The 18742-nt window shown below is 36.2% G+C and overlaps 1 protein-coding gene across 46 annotated transcripts in view; it reads left to right on the forward strand.

The window, feature by feature from the left end:
* The window catches only part of RIMS1 (regulating synaptic membrane exocytosis 1), a 335729-nt gene that overhangs the window by 274368 nt on the left and 42619 nt on the right, over positions 1–18742 (forward strand). For 35 of the 46 annotated variants that reach the window (XM_055809523.1, XM_055809526.1, XM_055809531.1 and 32 more), the window contains one exon: positions 17199–17431. The exons of 9 other annotated variants lie outside the window; for them this stretch is intronic. In XM_055809523.1, coding sequence (XP_055665498.1) covers positions 17199–17431 — 233 coding nt within the window. Of the gene's footprint in view, positions 1–11527; positions 11850–17198; positions 17432–18248; positions 18345–18742 lie in introns of those variants that run through there. 2 more of the 46 variants (XM_055809567.1, XM_055809568.1) reach the window with 2 other exon arrangements.

Consider the following 18742-nt stretch of genomic DNA (forward strand, 5'->3'; position numbering starts at 1 on the left):
TTCAGTCCTTCCCCCGTGCTCTGTTTAGACTAGGATTTCTTCCAACCGTATCAACTCACTAATTCTCTTGAAATGCAGCAGTACTATACCACAGAGCCAGCTGAGTGAAGTTTAACTTTGTGGCGTGACAGTCGAGGAAAACATAATACCCAAAGGCTTTTCGTGCATTTGATGAGACTGAAGTCTGTGTTGAAATAAATAAACCCACTCATTTCATGTTAATTACAGAAGTAATGAAAATCTGTATATTGAATCTGTGCCACAATGTACAGGGTGTAGTTAAGGTTCTTCACTCATAGAAAAAACCCAAATATAAAATCTTTTCATTATTATTATAGATATTGCAGACAGAACTAGTGGAAACAACAACAGAACACTGCAGTTTATTCATCAATGAAAGGAAATGACCTGGAAAATGGAAACAAATTCACAGGTAGTTTCAGACTGGCCTTGCGTGGGGTATTCATTATCCCACACTCATGATCTGAACCTAGGAGAAGATCCTGAAAATGTTTTGAATATTACAGATTTTTTTTGTGCCTTGCATATGTTTGGTCCCATGTTCCTCATACAAACCTGTGTACGGGCAAGTTCACATTATGTAAAGAAAGGATTGAGCTATACAAGTTTGCAGTGAAATATGCAGTACTGTAGCTTAGCATGTGAGGAATCCATTTGGGTATACTAGGCCAAATTGGATGTTTCTGATTTTTATAGCTTTCACCACTAATACTCTGTATAAAAATAAGTATTCTAATTGTACAAGATGCTATCAGCCCAGATCCTTCTCTGGCAAAGGAGACATTGTCATGCACTTGGAAGCATGGTGGTTCCTCATTCTAGGATTTTAAGGCCCATCAGGGTGTCGTACTAGAAGACATAGTAGATTCATCTTCTATACTATATATATTTCAGCACTGCCAAGCAGGTTAAAAAAAAATGTATCTTATTACTTGCATGCCTCTTGCATGCCTAGCTGTATGCCATCAGGTGTCACTGGTCACAGTGTTCTAGCAGTATGCCCATCTGGGTCTCAACAGAAGTAGGTGTTGGCAATATATGAAGGGCTAGATCCCAGTGATTACAAATCTCCCCAGCTCCACAAACAGTGGTGTGGCTATCAGTCTGCGTCGTGCTGAAAATGTGGTCCTTAATTGGCATTTTCAAAAGGGTGATTCTTGCTTTTGTTGTTAAATTCTGCCATGTGCAGCACTTCAGAACATCACTGTGGAAGCTCTTTTCCATTTCCTAGTCAAGTACCAGAAATTATGAATTCTGCTGCATATGTATTCTGCTGCATATGTATTCACATATAAATCTGATCAGCCTTCCTTTTCAGTAATTTAACTCCAGATTATTACAGGTTGACATATTTCTAAAGAATCTTGGACTAAGTTCTCATTCACTATTTATCTTCCATATTATATCTGCTTCAAAGGCTGAGTAGCTAAGCACTTGCAAATTTATAGATGGCTGTAACTGTAATTTATCAGCCCAACTGTGGATCATCATAATCTGTGCTTCAATATGATTTTTTTTTTTAATCAACTGTCAAAGCCCCAGTGCAAAGGTGCACACTGAGAAAATACTCATTTCTGTTCATAATATGAACTGGCCAGGCTTTGGGGAGATTATACTGAAGTTGTCCTCGTTTCTGAAGTTTTAATATTTATGCCTTGTAGTGGTGAAAATTATGAAAGCGTTCCCAATTTCTTTTTAAAATTATTTCCCTGCAAATATAGCTTGACTGAAGAGTATTTCTTGACCTGAGTATTTCTTTCTTGGGACAACTTATAGATCATGCAATTTTCAGGTACAATTTTTTTCTAAGGTGACTATGCTGTACCTCACATAAGTATGAAATCCTTCATCTTCTATGTAAATAGGAATCCTTCCTTTCCAAGAAAGAAATATGAGATACTATAACTAGGCTACACTAATTATAATAATTCATATATTTATAATAAAAGAATGTATTTATTTTGTGTTTAAATGTACAAATAACAGAAAAATCATCAGAAATAAGTGGTTCTTCTAATCTGAATAATTAAACCATACTGATTTTTGTAGCTATTACAGCTCAGAATCAAATTTTAAGCCTCACGCTTTAACCTACACAATTAACTTTTAGGTTTTGAGTTACAGTTCAGTAAGCTGTAACTGAAAAACTGTGTAACGTTTGTAAGTATATAATGTCTCTCAAATTCCTAGGAACTAAATATCTGGGTTTTAATCTCAATGTGTAGCAACTGCATTTTATTATTATCTTATTACATTATTGTCCTCTAGTACGAGTTGGCTTTCAAAGGCCAAAGTTTGTTAACCTAGGTACTTTCTCACTTAATATATTGAGTGGAACTGAATTTTTTAAAATCAGACAAAAAGTTACTTGTTTCTTTTGTTGGCCCTTCTCCAAATGTGTCTCCTGCTAGTGGGGACAATGCACACATTCCCCAGGATGAAATTTATTGAATGGTTTTCTGTTTCTAGAAACTCCTGTGGTCCACTTGTTCAGCTTAGACTGTTGGGGAGATTTTTGTTGCTTCTAAGCAAGAGAGAGAGTTATGTTAAGCTGTTTCACCATAAAGAAAAATCTATTGCTAATTTTCATTCTTCCCTGGAAGTGTCGAGCCACTCTCTCCACCACTTTTTGTCATGACCCAGAAATAAAATAATGCAAGTAATATGAGAGACACTTCACTGTAGTTTGATTCTTCTTTTTTTGCCTAGCTAACTTCCACAGAAGTTCAGGGTTGTACTTTGTATGTGTGACCCAGAACCTCTAATAGAGCAGGAAAACATAGAATTATTTTTTTTACACACTCTTTCTGGTTTAACTTCACAGGGCCTTAGAATTTAGGCTAAGGAAGGAGAGAGTTTTGCAGAGGCAGATGAGACATCCATCTCGGAGAGTCATCCATACAGAAACACTATGAGGTAGTAGCCCAGTTTGACCTAATGTGAAGCCAGCTTACTCTTCATGGAAAAAAAGGAGGTTTTGTTTCAAGGCACTATTACAGAGCTCAAATTGCTAGGATTCCCTGGTGAACTGGGATCTCAAATTGTTTAAATAATCACTTAGATATTGACAGTGAACATCACCAAGGGATAGCCAGCAGAGCACAGTGGTCTGATTTTTGGGAGGTCTCTCTTCATACTGTTTGCTTTTGTCATGTTGACGTGTGTACTAAGATGGATATTTAAGGGGGAATTTGCAAGAAATTGAGCATTTGAAGCATTATCTTCGTATCAGCAAGCTTAGTTGTGCATGGGAAGGGGAGAATAAATAGGGCGATGAATAATATCTTTTTCTTTTGCCCAAGAGTAACAAACAGCAGTAAAGGGAAGGGTAGTGAGCTACAGACTACATGTGCAAGACGTATCAGATGGTTTCCGTAAATGATGAATGAGCACTTCCCACAGCCTGTGACGTTGTGATTAGTGATTTATAGTCACGTTAGTGAAGTACATAGCTTGTTCTGTGCCACGTGTGCTTTGCTGGAAAGAAAAAGATTCAAGTGTGTGACAGCACTTTGCTGAATCACAATGTTGAAGTACTTGTTTGTAAGTTTTATTCTGGCTGGCTGGACTTCCGCATTGCATTGAGCATTTGCATTGAATTGCCAAGCATTTTTCCATTCCCATTAGCTTCAGGAATTAGACTCTCTCAGCACTTGTACTAGCAAGCTATTACAATTATTTATTTTTCATTTTTAAATACAAGCTATTAAAGTTAGTGTTAGAACTAAGATATTATACTGCTTTAGCTTTTGTTCATCATGACTGAAACAGTAGTGGAATTCCAGTTTGATATAAAAAAACTGTTATAAATACCAGAAGACAACTTACATATTTATGACACTAATTATATTGCTGATAATTTGCTTGTCTATGACTTTTTCTTTATAGTGAAGGTTTCTGCTCTAAACAAGACTCACAAGACTATAGGGTCACTAAGTAGAGATTGATTTTTCTTATATGATGCAGTGAGCAACATTTGTTGTACAGTGGCTTCAGTGGTTTATAGTTCTATGTGTAAATACTGAGTGAGATTAATTATTTGATATTGCAATGGAGAACAACTTCCCTCCCATACTAGAATGGGAGTATCCATAATATAGCCAGTGCTGCTGCTGACAGACTGAAGACTTTCCATGGGTCTTACTATTAAAAATAAACAATAAAAGCCCTCACTGGAGTTACAGCCAGATGTCGGCTGTGTTTTCAAAAGTTTTCTTTTCATCTTGGAATTTTCCATTGCAAAGTCTTTATTTAAAAATACAATGTTGCAATTAAAATTTTACTATGCGACTGGTGTGAGGGTTTATTCAATCCAAAGAGCATCTCGATATTAATGATGCAGAGAGTGGCATATGGAGTACTGTTATAAGAAGCAGTATTTTTCAAAGCATAGGATGCTTTAAAATCATCAATGAAACTTATCTACTCCTTAGTTGTTAATCAAAGTCCTACTGCAAAAATAAACTGAGGTGAAATCAAGATCATCAACAGTGGGTACTAGATGCAATTGTTTTTTTGATGTAGGCTTTCTTACTTCCTTTAGTATGCTCATTTGCACTGTGTGTTGCATCCATAAATACATGTGTGTGTCCCTGATACATTTGCATTAGTGCTGTGCTCACAAAAGATATATAAGTATTAACTAAAACATGGAGGATTGATAAAAAAAAATAATTACTCAAACTCAACTCAAATATTAAATATTTATTGCAGTGAAAAGACCATGTGTACAAGGTGTTTTGGAAAAACTCAGTTAGTGGAGTGTCACAACCTAGCAGCCCACACTGCAGTCACCTGCCTCCTCCATTGTGTCTCCATGATCTTCCCCTACCCAGAGTGTCCAGCTGGCAGGCCGAAGAGAACAGATAAATACTGAGATCATATAACAGCTTTTCTTCAGCAGGGCACCTTATTTGATGTATCTTTTATCCGTCTAGTTATCAGACTTCACAAAACTTGTAAAACAAAACCTTGGTATGTTCAACTCCTTCTCAATGGATCAGTTCTGGTTGAAATTCACCACCATGAGCCAGTAGGGGAACAAGTGACAGAAGCTGTAAGGATTGCATAAGGAACACAGGAAACAAGACTAAAAGCTCAGAAATTTCATCTCTGAGTTAAAAAATGAAGTTCACTAATTTTTGCCTTTTTTCTGCATTGGAAGTTTATAAGCCAAAAAGTAATCTGAATTTCAGAGAACAGTATGATAAATAGCACTTCAAAATATTTTAATAAGTCTATACTCAAGATAGCGATAAGTTTTTACAAGCATTAGTAGATTTTTTATGATTATTTAGGACATTATGCTCTGGAAAGCATGAGCGTAATGGTAACATTTTAAATCTGGGTTTATCCTTTCTATTTGCAAGCTGGCAGTTTGACTGTTTTGTGTGCTTAACAAACTGATACCTTTATTTGGCTTTCCCCCAGAGGGGCAATTGATACTTGGCAAGACAGAGAAGTCTTTAAAATTATTACACTGCTCTTCAATTTTTTACACAGACCAAAAGTTCAAGCTAATGGAAAACCTGTCAGTCTTCAGTGTAACTGTGTTGAGTAGTAGTGATGTGACTGCTACTTTGCTTAAAATACAACAATTTAAAATGGAGAGATATGGATATGACACCAAACAGTGCAAGCCAAATTGTCTTGAAAGAGAATACAATTTAAATATAGTGCAAAATGCAACTTGTGGCTAATGCAGATTCCCTAGCAGGGTTAGCAAAGACCTTCACAAATGTGGACAATTTTGTTCTAGCTTTCATCAGATCTGACAAATGAAGGAGCATCTTTTTCAAACTTCAGGATGGCAATAGTGTTCATTCTTGTAAAGAAGGAGTATTTATGCAGCAAAAAGCCTAAGCAAGACTTCTGGGCAAAGCTATAGGGATAAAACCACTCTGGGAACCTTTTCAGCATTGGGCAGCTTTCTTTAAGATGCAGTTGTCTCATCTGCATTCCCAGCTGTCTGAATAGGGAGTATGGTTGTAAAATTCTTCCTGATCTAAATGATCTTCTATTGGCAATAGAGAAGCTATCACATTGTGAGTTGGTCAGAGTTTAAGAAAGCTAAAAGTATATAGCTCAGGACAGGTTATCCAAACCATAACACAGCGTAAGAAACTCGGGTAGAAATCTTGGGAAGAAAAGGGTTCCTTCCACCAACTCTGGCACTGCGGTACCATCATGCTGCTTATTCTGGACATATCCCTGCTTCTGGATATTCCCTGCTATAGTATCTGGAAGTATTGGTCTCTATTTTGCAGTTTGATTCCCTTTCTGGAGTGCCTGGTTTAGTCATGTGGTGCATAAACAGCTATTCATATACAACTTTATCCCGGCATATTATCTCAAGTCAGCAACTTGCTATACCTGGACCAGGAGTCCTGGCTTTCAGGGCTTGTGAGGATGGGCACAACACCATCTAAGTGCAGCTCTGTGGCTTCTCACTCCAGAGCTAAGTTTGTTTACAGGAAGCTTTTGGTCCCTGTGTTGCATCATGTATTTGTATTGCAAGTGTCTCCACAGAGCAGTTACCATATAGACTCTTTCCTTTTGAACAAGTGCTGGAAGAGTGTATATAGTATATCGTTGATCTGAGAGTGATCTTTTGCATTACTCTGTGATTTTACGGTTAGTCTCCGTGCCTCCAAATAACATTACTTATGAGTAGCTGGAAGAGAAATTCAAGTACAGTAAATTTATCAGAGTTCAGACAGAATAGTGAAGGTATGTTTAATGTCATCAATAAAAATTACTTAGATGTAGAAAGTCAGAAAACTACAATTTTAACAAAGTTTGCCTGACTAAGCAATTCAGTAAAGTCTCTGAAATTCATAATGACCAGAAATGGAAGAATGACCAGTAAATTGGCTTGAACAGCTGTCAGAATAAATTTATAATCACCAAAACCCTTCATTTTACAATACCTCAACTGAAAACAGGAAGGAAAAACTTAAAAGTTCTGGTTTGTTAAATTTATGGCTGTTCACTCGTCAGTTCTTGATATATTGGAATAAAATGTGTTTTTATAAAAAATCACCTGATTAAGAATGTAGCCTAAAATGGAAGGAAAAGGCCAACATTGCATAGCATTTAGATTGATGTTTATATTTTTAAAAAATCAGGAGAAAAATAACAGCAGCTTGCATGTATGAATAAAATACTCCACTAGTTATTATATTACTATATTCCAGTATAGTTCTACTGCTTACATGTGAATGTTTTTCATGACATGAAGCACTAAATCTGAATTTATGCAATATACAGAATGCTTACTAAAGAAAACTTTCACAAAATTTAAGTTAGAAGAATATGAGGAGTGCAAAGCTAAGTGCTGAAAGATAGGAAACACTAGAACTGAGGCTGCCTGTGTAAACGTGGCCTTTTTGTATGTAAGCATACTCATTTAATTAGTCTCAGATTTCTCTCTGTGGAAATTGCCTCAATCAGTGCATGGTATGGGTCAGGGACAAATGAAGGGGGCGCGCAGAAAGAGTTGGTCATCTTTAAAACTCAGATTCTCTCTGTTAGAGAAGCTAGAACTTGTTTAGAGAAGTTAAATTGAGGAGGGAATCGTAGGAAGAGAAAGGATGGTCGTCTGGCTCATTTAGTTACTGCTCTGGGAAATGAATCTCTTTGGGTTGCAGCCCCATAGGTTTTGTGTGACGTTTGACAAGTCATTTCAAACATGTATTCATTGGTGATCATATGCTGCCTGTTGCATGTGAGTTTATTCTGGCTTGATGCTATGGATTCAATCGTCAGAGCAAAAAACATACTTAATTCTTTAACATTCTGGTTTGTTTAACCCAGTTACATAGTGAAAGATGACAAGTTTATATGATTTGCACATTCACCGTGCAAAATGGGGTAAATGACACATGGAAAAAGTGTACTTTTTCTGCAAAAGTGAGAGGATGGTGACTGTTTTGTTGCTACAAAATACAAACTGACCATCTCATTGGGGGGGTTATAATATAATAAATACTTGTGATGGCATGTTGGAAAGGCTTTCGTTCAGTCTCAGGAATTCTTAGGAACAATTTTGTCTTCAGAATGAGCGATGAAAAGAACTTGTTCCCCAAGTTTTCTTATTCTCTTCCTAATTCAGTATCACCATGAACCAGTTTCCTTCCTTCCAGGGATTATTGTCCACCTCACTTTTTTGCACTCCAGTCAGATGACTTTGTCTTGGGTCATGCCTGACGGCCAACAGAGAAGATGCAACCTCCCCGCATCCTGGGCAGTCCAGCTAACTTTCTCAGATCCAGGGTAGCCAAGAGGTGCAATTCCTGGCAAATACTGGTTTTCTGGCTCTAGACTTGAGGTGAAAAAGTAATATTCAGGAAATATCCAATCTATTTAGCAGTAGGAGCTGTGAGTGAGTGCAGTGCCACTTTGTAATAGAAAGTCTCCTGGTATCTAACTGTTGATCTCTTTAAAGTCTCTTAATATGGGAGTTATGACTTAAAGATGTTGTTTTAACAGATTTACGGATACTCAAAAGAACAGAAAACAGTTTGTGCTCTAATAGAAGGATCACCTCATTGTCATCTTTCAGTCAGGCACCAGCCATCCATAAGTACTTCTCAAAGCAAGTGAATTTATTAATTTATTATGCAACAGTACAATATGGATTTTTTTTTTCTTTTTAATTTCTTTAAAAGGACCAGACAATCTCTCATGGTATTTCAGCTGGAACTTAGAATAAATAAAAGAATAAATTAAACCTTGGGCAGAAAAAAGGCATGGAAGATTCCTACCTGAAGTTTTAATGTTTGACAAATTTGAAGAATAGATGTAACTAACAGGCAAGCCAGAAACTTTGTAATTGACCGGCATTTTGCATCTAAATTCTCCACAGTATAAGCATCCACCGCAATGCTTGAAGTAAATCAGCAATCCTACTTTTGTCTCTGATTGCCCAGATCACTGCAGTTCAAAATCAAACACCAAAACCGTTCCATGAACTAGTGCACTTCCCAGCTTCATTAGAGAGAAATATATTGAACGTGCATGGTGATTTAATTAATATTGCTTCTTGGGTGATCTCTCTTGGGGCACAGGCAAGCTCACTGATGTGACCTGAGTCAAAACTCTTGCTTTCTGGGGGGGAAATCAAGAGCAATATCCCACAAATTTTGTTGTGGAGGCAATACATGAAAGCAGTTAAGCTAAGCTGCTTAAAAATATGATGTATCCTTTCTACCCCCAAACAGTATATTACAGATGGAAACTTCTGATTCTGAGGTCATTTATGTAGAAAACCAAGGTGAAGCCAGAGTAATTAATGTTCTAATTATTCATTATCTAAAGATAATTATTTTTTTCAAATCCATCATTATAAACTGCTTTATGTGTCTGTTAGAGAGGGAGGGAGATGGAGTCTTTAATCCATTCAGAACATCTGTACGTGAAAAATGGAGCATTGCTTGTGCATTTTTAATTATCTAATTATGTGTCCCCTTTCAAAGAAACCATCACGTTACTAGCAGCCTTTCTTATGATCTGAAAAAGCTTGAAAAGTAATTTTAATTGTTTTTTTCATTTAGTTATTGCCATTGATTAAGATGAAGTATAATTCATAAACTTTTATTACAGGAACATTACACTAACATTTTTAACAGGCAGTACATGTTATTTTTAGAATGGAGAAATGTAGGAAAATAGTTTTAGCCATGGCCGAGACCTCAAAGCAGCTCTCACTTGTTTTTTCTTCATCTGGATTTATCTTTTTAAAAATGTTTTCTGTATTGTCTTTGTTAGTCCTCTCCTTCCAGTTTAGCCTTTCAGATTTTCCTCCTCCATTCTCTATTTTGTGGCTATATCCTGTTGCCGTTACTTTTGTAAGGGAGCAATGAGCAATCTATCCCATACTGATGATGTAGCCTTTTTACTTGAAGAGCAGTGAGATCACAGGTGCTTCAGTACCTCATGCTTTGGAGGGAAAAATGCAATGCAACTTGTTGTAACAGGAATAATAATATGTTATTGCTGAACATTATAAAGGCAGAAAAACTGATTAATTCAGCTTTCTTTTTACTGAAGAAGGCTTTCTCTATTCAGTGGTGAGCATAAAAATCTCCACATTTTTGTATTTGTCATACACACGCTGCCCAATACCTATTTCCTTAATACCTGTTTAACATTTACGTGCTTGCCATGTTTGGTACAGTTGAACTTGATATATACGTGGCTATTTGCAGTCAAGTTTGGGTCATTTGACCTGTTTGTCCTTTGATTTCCATTAGCCTGCCTGCATCAGCATTAATACTGATCCTTAACCCTGAGCAGCACCCCTGCAGTAGCTAACTGCTTTTGTGTTGGTTTCATTTTGTGATTCTTGTGATTAGTTGGCTTCAGGCTGACAGCGCCATGGGTACGTGCAGGCAGACACACGGGCTCCCGCATACAGAGACGATTGTTGTGCTTGTTTCAGAGAATATAGATCAACTTGATGAAGTGCTTTGGAAAACAGTTAAAATCTGCTTATCTTTTCTAACGTTCAGACTTACTTTCTGAATTGTTATTCTTTTATTTCATGGAATTTTACGCGTTTAAAAATTAGAAATCTGTCAGACCTGTGAAACTTGCACAATTCACATGTCAGTGTGTTACTGAGAAAGGCATTTTCACAAAACACATTCTGATACTATATTCCAGCATGGAAATTTCCTGGTCTTCCAAAGAAGGATGTTAACCAGTTAAACTCCCAGAGGAGACTTCTGTAATGAAGCCTTCCCCAACCCTTGCCTCGATGAGGGTTTACACCTTGAACACAATGGGGCTGGGACTCTGTCATTCCAGAGGCAGTATCTGTGTCACTGAGTAGCACTTCTTTACAATATAAGAACATTGTAAAGAACAGATATACTTTACAAGAATTACTGGATTTCCATTATCTTAATACACCAATAGAACTCTAATATGGTGACTTTACAGGAGAAGCAAGTTTTTTTCTGGTTCTAATAACTATTTCATGGATTTAATACATGATCAATGTGCGTGTTAAATTAATATGTATTTCCAGTTGGTACAGACTGTACAAAATAACAATTTCATTGAATCAACTAACTTCTTCATGATCTAAAAAAGTCTCTTGACTAGCTAGAGAGAATTTTAATATAGGATATGAGTTTGTCCCGTGGTTTGTAAAACACCTTGTTCGAGTTAATTTATGAAATACCATAAATAGTACACTAATTGATCTTGAAACAAATGTTATATATCATATGTAAGTATAGCTATATATTCTAAGACTGACAGCAATTTGTGGACAGGTAATTTAGAGTTTGGATTTATGAATTATGTTTCATATAATACTAGTAACAAGACAGTTTATTTTTAGAAATGTAATGTTTCTCATTATAAAGCAGTGCTCATCTTCCCTTTGGTCCACAACTATTACATGTTTAGGAGGTTATTAGTATTCATGAGCTACCTCATTGCAAAAGGGTGCCATAGAGGCTATGAATTAGTACGTGATTCTGCATTCAGCAGAGGAGAAAGGAAGCTTACTAGCTCGTGCTGGTGAAGCTCAGGGATTCTGTCAAAAGATTCAAGTTACTTCAACGGTGTGGAAAGAACTTATATTAAAATATCGTCTATATGGCAAGGAATTGAGGGGATTGCTTATTTACCTGTGGCTTGCATTATTGGAAAAATGGATGGAGTAAAAATGAGCAATCATGAAAATAAATACCTAAAGTATTTTTTTATAAATCATCAGTAAGTCTAAGAGAATGAAGTAAATACTGTAATTTTAGCAATGGCTAATTGCTTAATGCTTTTTACCCTAAAAGGATATACTTCCAGATATTATATAGGTGAGTTTATGAACAAAGTTTGTTCTAGCTTCCTGTGTCTTACTATCTTTCTTTTTCAGGTGATGTGTACTATTGGCAGATATTTGATGTAGTTACTGAGAAATGCTGAGTGTATATCTATATACTAATTTTCTTAATCCAAATAATTTGTTCAGTATGATTTTCTGCATCTTGAATGTATGTATTCAATATCTGTATGTAGAGAGATATACCATGATTTAATACATGTAATTGGCTTTGTTGCAGTTCTATATAGTTGTGTATGCTATAGTTTAATATAAGCAACTATAATCCATAATGTCCTTGTAGTGTGTTCATTTTACAGAATTTACCTCAGGGCAGCTTGTAACTGAAACTACTCTTTAAGTTTTTTATCTTGATAGTTCATTCTTTGTTCTCACAGTACAACTTTCAGGCAACTTGCAAAACTGAAAGTACTGCTTTCTTTCACAGCTCTGATGGCTGAAGTGTAAATGCAGTCTTGATTTTGCCTTGTGTAGTACAGATACCCCTTTAGATAGGATCTATCTCAACTGCATAAATTTTGGCAGGAAAATGGAAGTGTTTTTCCCCTGGTAGGGGGAGCAGAGTCTTCCCAGCTGACAGGGGAGCTGGGGGGTAGGGAGTGACCCCAGTGCTGAAGGACAGCTCTGGGGAGCTTGGGCTGGGGATGTACCTCAGATCTTGCTGGGGTCAAAGGGGTTTTTCTTTAGTGGTTTACTTCAATTAAAAAAAATAATAAATTAAAAAGTAAGTGACTTTTTCCATGCTAAATATCTGTGAAGTAAAACAAAGGCACAGATAGATTGTCTGTACCTATTCTTAATATACATGTTGATGATGTTATTATGGCAATAATTAGAAATAATGTATGGTTTTTGCTGAACTAGTCATTGAAAGAATTGCTAAAGATGGTAAAACAATTTTAAATAAAAATGTAGTAAATTATTTCATTCATAATTTCAAGAACTAAATGGAGTATACTGATAACTATTTTATTCTTAGTTATTCTGCTACTGAAAACAGTATTCATTTATTGTGTTATGGTAACTAGGTTTGAATCAGCAATATAACAAGAATTTAGTGATTTTAGCCAGAGGCCTGCAAAAACTTGTGTCTGCATTTAAATGGATGTGTCACTTATCCCAGCAAGTCCACTAAAGGAAAATAAAATTTTAGGTATGTTATTATCAGAAGGGTTAAGTGCAAAAGGATATATGTAAATTCATGCAGGTCTTTTGCTTCTGTGTGCTTCATAAATTAAACTCGAACCATATTGAAGAAAGTAACAGTGTGAGCTAGGAGCTATTTCTCCAAGTGATAGCCATTAATGGAATGGAAAAATACAGTGTTCTAAGGGTACTCGATTAGATTGTATAAGAAGATTGAATTTAAAATGCCCATTATTTTAATACTGTTCCAATTAATGTAAAATAATAAACTAGCCCAGGGATTAGATGAACGCAAAGGAATCTTAATCTGTTTGCCTAGTGATGACAAGGGGAAGTATTGGACAGCTGTAAACTGTCGGATTTGATCCTTGGTCCTATCCCATTAAGCCTGTTTCTAGCAAACTAATAGCTATTTTGTACTAGAAGTACACTAGAACATATTTCCTAGGAAAGCAGGACTTTATATCTGCAAGGTAAAACCAAGTACAAGATTAATCTGAATGCCAAATATCTCAGTCTTTCTTTTATTAAGGTAAATCTTCTGATTCCCTCTACCCTTCACAGAGAATGAAAATTTATATTTGTCTGGGTCTTGGAAAAAGTAATTTATCTATTATTCAGGAAGTATTCATAGTCCTTGAATTAGGGTTTTAATACATCGAAAATGGGATTTTCCTAAAGTTATGATACTGTCAATTCTTATTTCTCAGTTGATGGACATCCTTGTCTCCTAAATTCTTATTAAATAATGTGAGATCAGAGCATTTCAGCTCCATTGTACAAAAAAGTAGACTGGCATAAAAACGTTGTACAATTGGTATTTATCATATTCAGAGACACTTGAAATTCAGTACAGCGAAGTCAGTTGTATGATAAACAATAATTTCTTTAATTGCATGGCAGATTTTATAGTCCATTAAACTGTAATGCTGTAAATGATACATTTGTGGATTAATATGTCAGCAAAGCACATGTCAATATAGCTCAAGTGTCAACAGATGCTCTCAAAAGTATTTTCAGTTTCTTTCGCCTCTTACTAAAGTATTGATGCAGAAACAAGAGTTCCAGAATTGACAACAAATCCGTGGCTCAAAAAGGGAACAAAATAACTACAGAAAGCTTTAAGTAGGGGGCATAATGAGCATTGCAGAAATAGTCACTGAAACACAATTCCAAGCACTGGTGGAAAGGAATTATCCATGTGGAAAAGAATTGTCCATGTCTAATCAAAGTAGGAAGTAGAACCCCTGAAAATGAGACCTGCATGATTCCACCCTTTCCAAGTATCGACTATACTTTTGGTCTGCCTTCTGCTGGAAATGGCAAAGCATCTCCTCCTTCAGAGAAGCAAACCAGTCAGTGGTGGTGCCTTCTGCCACCCAGTAGTCATGACTGTGGGGCCTTGTTCCCTCAGCAGAGGAGGAGGAGGGACTCAACATCAGAAACTGGCCAGTGTCGGAATGACGTTGGGAAGCCCTGATGCACTGAATTAGGGATCAAAGTTTCTGTTTGAATATAGGGACTGTATAATAGCACTCCAAGCTAATGATACAGGTTGATTGCATATTCAGACAGGATTATCACACTTTTGATAAATTTGATCTCTAGTTTTAAGGTTTTCATAACTGTGCAAATTAGTAACATTACTTATTCTAAAAGAGAAAACGTTTCCTAGCATTCTCTGTCCATAGCCAGAATTCTGTGCTAGAGCTATGGACCAATATCAAGCCCCAAAATTAAGGAAGATAAACCTCACTAAATCTTCTCAAATTGTAGAAAAATACTTTTATCAGAAGTTTCAGCATGAATTTTGAGATGTTCATCACTGCTTTTTAAAATGAATTTTCTCTTTGAAGAATAATGACTCCTATGTGGCAATCGCAATTCGTATTTTTTCATTACAGTGTTTGTGGAGAGGTAAAGAAATAAATCTGTGTTACTCAAAACAAAAGTAGCTGCTAAGTTAGTTATTTTGTAAATCTGAGGTTTTTGCATTCTGTGAGCCACAATAAAAATACCATTTAGTAATCACTGCAACTTTGAAAAACAGCAGTGTATGTAGCTTATGAACTAAACACCTGTACTATATTAGGGACATGATTTATATTAAAGCCAAGAAACTTATATTTATCTCCCTCAAGAAAATCAGTCTCTATTTTGGAAACGTATTATTTTAGGGCATTTTCTGGCGATTTAATATTTTTTATGTGAACAAAACCAGTTTGCCTGACACAAAACCTTTTCCTTGATACTTGCATATTTATGGAAGATGGTCTTTTTTGAGGTTTTTTTTTAAATGATCAGAAAATGCATTTAAAATTCTTCCTGGAATAATTGACTAGATACATGTGTCTGTATGTGTGAGTGCTCGCATATATATGAGGGAGTGTGTTCTGGGGAAAATCGACCAATAAAATACAAAGGAATTTTACACAGAAACATCAAAATGCCTATGTTCTTCTATTTTTGCCATGCAAACTCAAAAGCCAATCACTAAAGTCACAGTGAGATGGGGGGGAACAACAGAGAACCTGTATTAAGGTCAATGTGCCTCAGGTGGTCCACTGAAATGTGTCCTTGAGCACTGCAGTGCGTCACAGCCCATCGTTCTATGGGAAGGCGGTAGCTGTTTTTTTATCCAGACTTAACAGGAGCAGATGCTAAGTGCTGAATGTAGTTAAATGCCTATGCAGAGACTGATAATGACCTTTCTATTAAGTGTTGTCTATTCAAGGACTTCTTCAAGTTCTTCAAACAATATTATCTATTTTTATCTGGTCTTAACCTATGGCCACACATTAGTAAATCAGGGTAACTGTCAGTAAAACGTAATTTGGGAATACATTATTTTATACCTTACTGGATCTGCGTTTGGACAGGGCTGAGTAGAGTTTTAGCAGGGTCCAGATCAGTAGAAGTCACGAGTTGTCAGGTTTTCTCCCACAGACCCCTTCACTTCTCCCTGGCAAGATTTCCTATCTGTCTGAAACTTGCTGTGACATAAAGATGCCTGTGCCTCTAACTCCTTTCTTTTGTGGTTTGGTTTGGTTTGGTTTGATTATTTTTATTTTTTTTTTTTTTGAGGGGGAGCCAAGAGCAGGCCATCACATCTGCTGGGAATGGATCTTGCTGGGAGGGGCAGCAGGACTGTTGCTCAACAAATAAATTCAAAATTTTTCTTCAAAATACAGAATTACTGAAAAAAAAAATCCCTAAAATTAATATGTTGCCAGTAGGTCTACTCCTCAGCAATACAAGATCAAGGAGTTTCCCCATGTACTAGGCTAATTTAACAACTACATCTGAAGTAAGTCAGGCTGCAGCTTAAATGTCTGGGTCTCTGCAGAGTGTTGGCTAACTTGGTATTGCCATCAGAGCTAGGGCATCACTGGGTTGTAGAATTGCTAGGACCGCGTATTAGTATGTCCTGTGTGTATTTGAGATTGTTCTCTGGAGCATGTTTCTGAATACTTTATCCAGCCTTTATGTGCAGGAGCGGAAACGAGATTTGTATAGAAACATTCAAATGCAATGTGATAGCTAAAGAAAATCAAACAGAACTGACGGATTCATCTGTCTGTCAATCAATGAAAGTTCTACTGGGTTATTAGGGTTTTTAGCCTCAAAATTATTTCTTCATACTGTGATTATTGCATTTACCTTTAAAGATGTGAGAGAGCAAAGACCTAAAAAATACTACATGTTATATTATCTCTTTCTGTGAAGTGTGAAAATATAGAAGATGATATATTCATATCTATTAGGCCTTAAGGCTTTGGTTAACAGTGCCAATAAGATATGTGTATTAACCTACATATATTCTCTTGACCCAGTTTCATTTTCTTTGTTCTTAAAATTGCTGGTTTATTGCTTTCTGTATTCTGGGGATATAGGCAAGAAGGCTTCACATGACTTTTAATTGTTGCCTGTCTCTCTTTCTGTCACTCTGAAGACCATGGAAAAATGTTCATTTTATTTATTTCCTTTAAAGAAGTGAGGAACAAATTATAGCACTGGACATAAATATTGTGAGAAGCATCAAATTAACCTTTTATTTGTGAACAAAATAAAATGTATCAAGACGTGAAATTAATTTACTAATTAAAAAAAAAAAAGGCTTTTGGAAATACGGTTACACAGACAAATTAACATGTTTGTTTTTACTTTGTAACTATAGTACATTTACTCCTAAAATGCAAGGCAGACGGATGGGGACTTCAGGGAGAATCACTAAGAGCACAAGTGTGAGTGGAGAGATGTATAAGCTGGAGCACAATGATGGAAGTCAGTCGGACACGGCTGTCGGCACAGTTGGAACAGGTGGGAAGAAAAGGCGTTCCAGCCTTAGTGCCAAAGTGGTTGCCATAGTGTCTCGAAGGAGCAGAAGCACATCTCAACTTAGCCAAACAGGTGAGTGAGACACACTCTTTGGATACAGGACTCTCAACAAACGTGGTTCACCATTATTTCATCTGTGGCATCTGTGTTACATGTGTATGGATATAGACCACTCAGGAGAAAAGATTTTCCAGCTGTCAATAAATTTCTGAAATACTCATTTCCTTTGATCGTAAGACATCTGCAAGAAAGAATATACAAATGCCTTTTAGAATACGTGCCATAACAACTTTCTGTCCTGATAAATGAAAAATTTTTTTATCTCTTAGAAGCCTTGTTTACAGGTAGGCAAGGAAATGCAAAGAGACGTATGTGGGTATCAGCAGTGAATAAGGGTTTGGCTAAGAGCAGCTTTTTATGTATACGAAGTTTCTTCTAGTAGAACAGTTGAGTACAAATAGGGGAATTGAAATCTGAGCAAATGAATGGTTGTTACATAACTCGGATAAAAGGTTGTACCTGTAGTGGGAAAAAATACTTTTTTTAAAACTACCTTTGATTTCTTAGTCAAAAGTAAATCAAATATTTTTTTTTCTTTTAAAAATAACACTGGCAAATTGGGGTCAGTGGTTTCACATAAATTACACAACAACGTGATGCTTCATTAGGAATGTAAGACTTCCAACTCTCATTGTGACTTCAGAAATCTTAAAAGCTTCATATCTGCATAGCCTGAAGGAACAAAAGCTCATACAAAAAGATCAAAAGAAAAAAAGAAAAAAACCAGAAGAGAGTAAAGTCCCTGTCCTGCTTCTGTTGAACCCCGGTAAAGACTTCTGCTCTTGTCTTCAGTGGGAGCAGGACCTGACCCTGAGGGTTCTTGCTCACTAAAAGAAGGAAAGGAAAGAGTAAAAGCTTCAGCCTAGCATAGAATGCATGCTTATTGCAGCATCCCTCTCACATAGTCAGGGTAATCCAAACTAAGGTAAGTAACAGTATTGTTTATTTATATCATTAAATATCTCACCCTTTTCCCTTGTTTTTCTTTTATTGCCAGATGAGCAGTAGAAGTGATTCTTTCAAATGTAAAGCTTGGTCAGTTTTAACAAAAATATTGTAATGCTTTTCTACACAACTCATTTATGAATTTTATGCCAGAAAGCATATAATCATGCAGTTGGACCAGATGATAGATATAGTAGGCATATTTGCAGCCCAGAATTGCAATTAATAATGTGTTGCTCAAATATGCACTCTGCCTGAGTATTCAACCAGAATATGGTTGGTTGTATACAGTAGGATGTTATTTTACTGTATCAGAATCAGTGGCATGCTCTTAAAGTAATAAGAAGTGGTGTTGTGTTATAGAAAGGGTTTTAGGTT

The sequence above is a fragment of the Falco peregrinus genome, chromosome 7 (genome assembly GCF_023634155.1).
Source record: "Falco peregrinus isolate bFalPer1 chromosome 7, bFalPer1.pri, whole genome shotgun sequence".
NCBI lineage: Eukaryota > Metazoa > Chordata > Aves > Falconiformes > Falconidae > Falco > Falco peregrinus.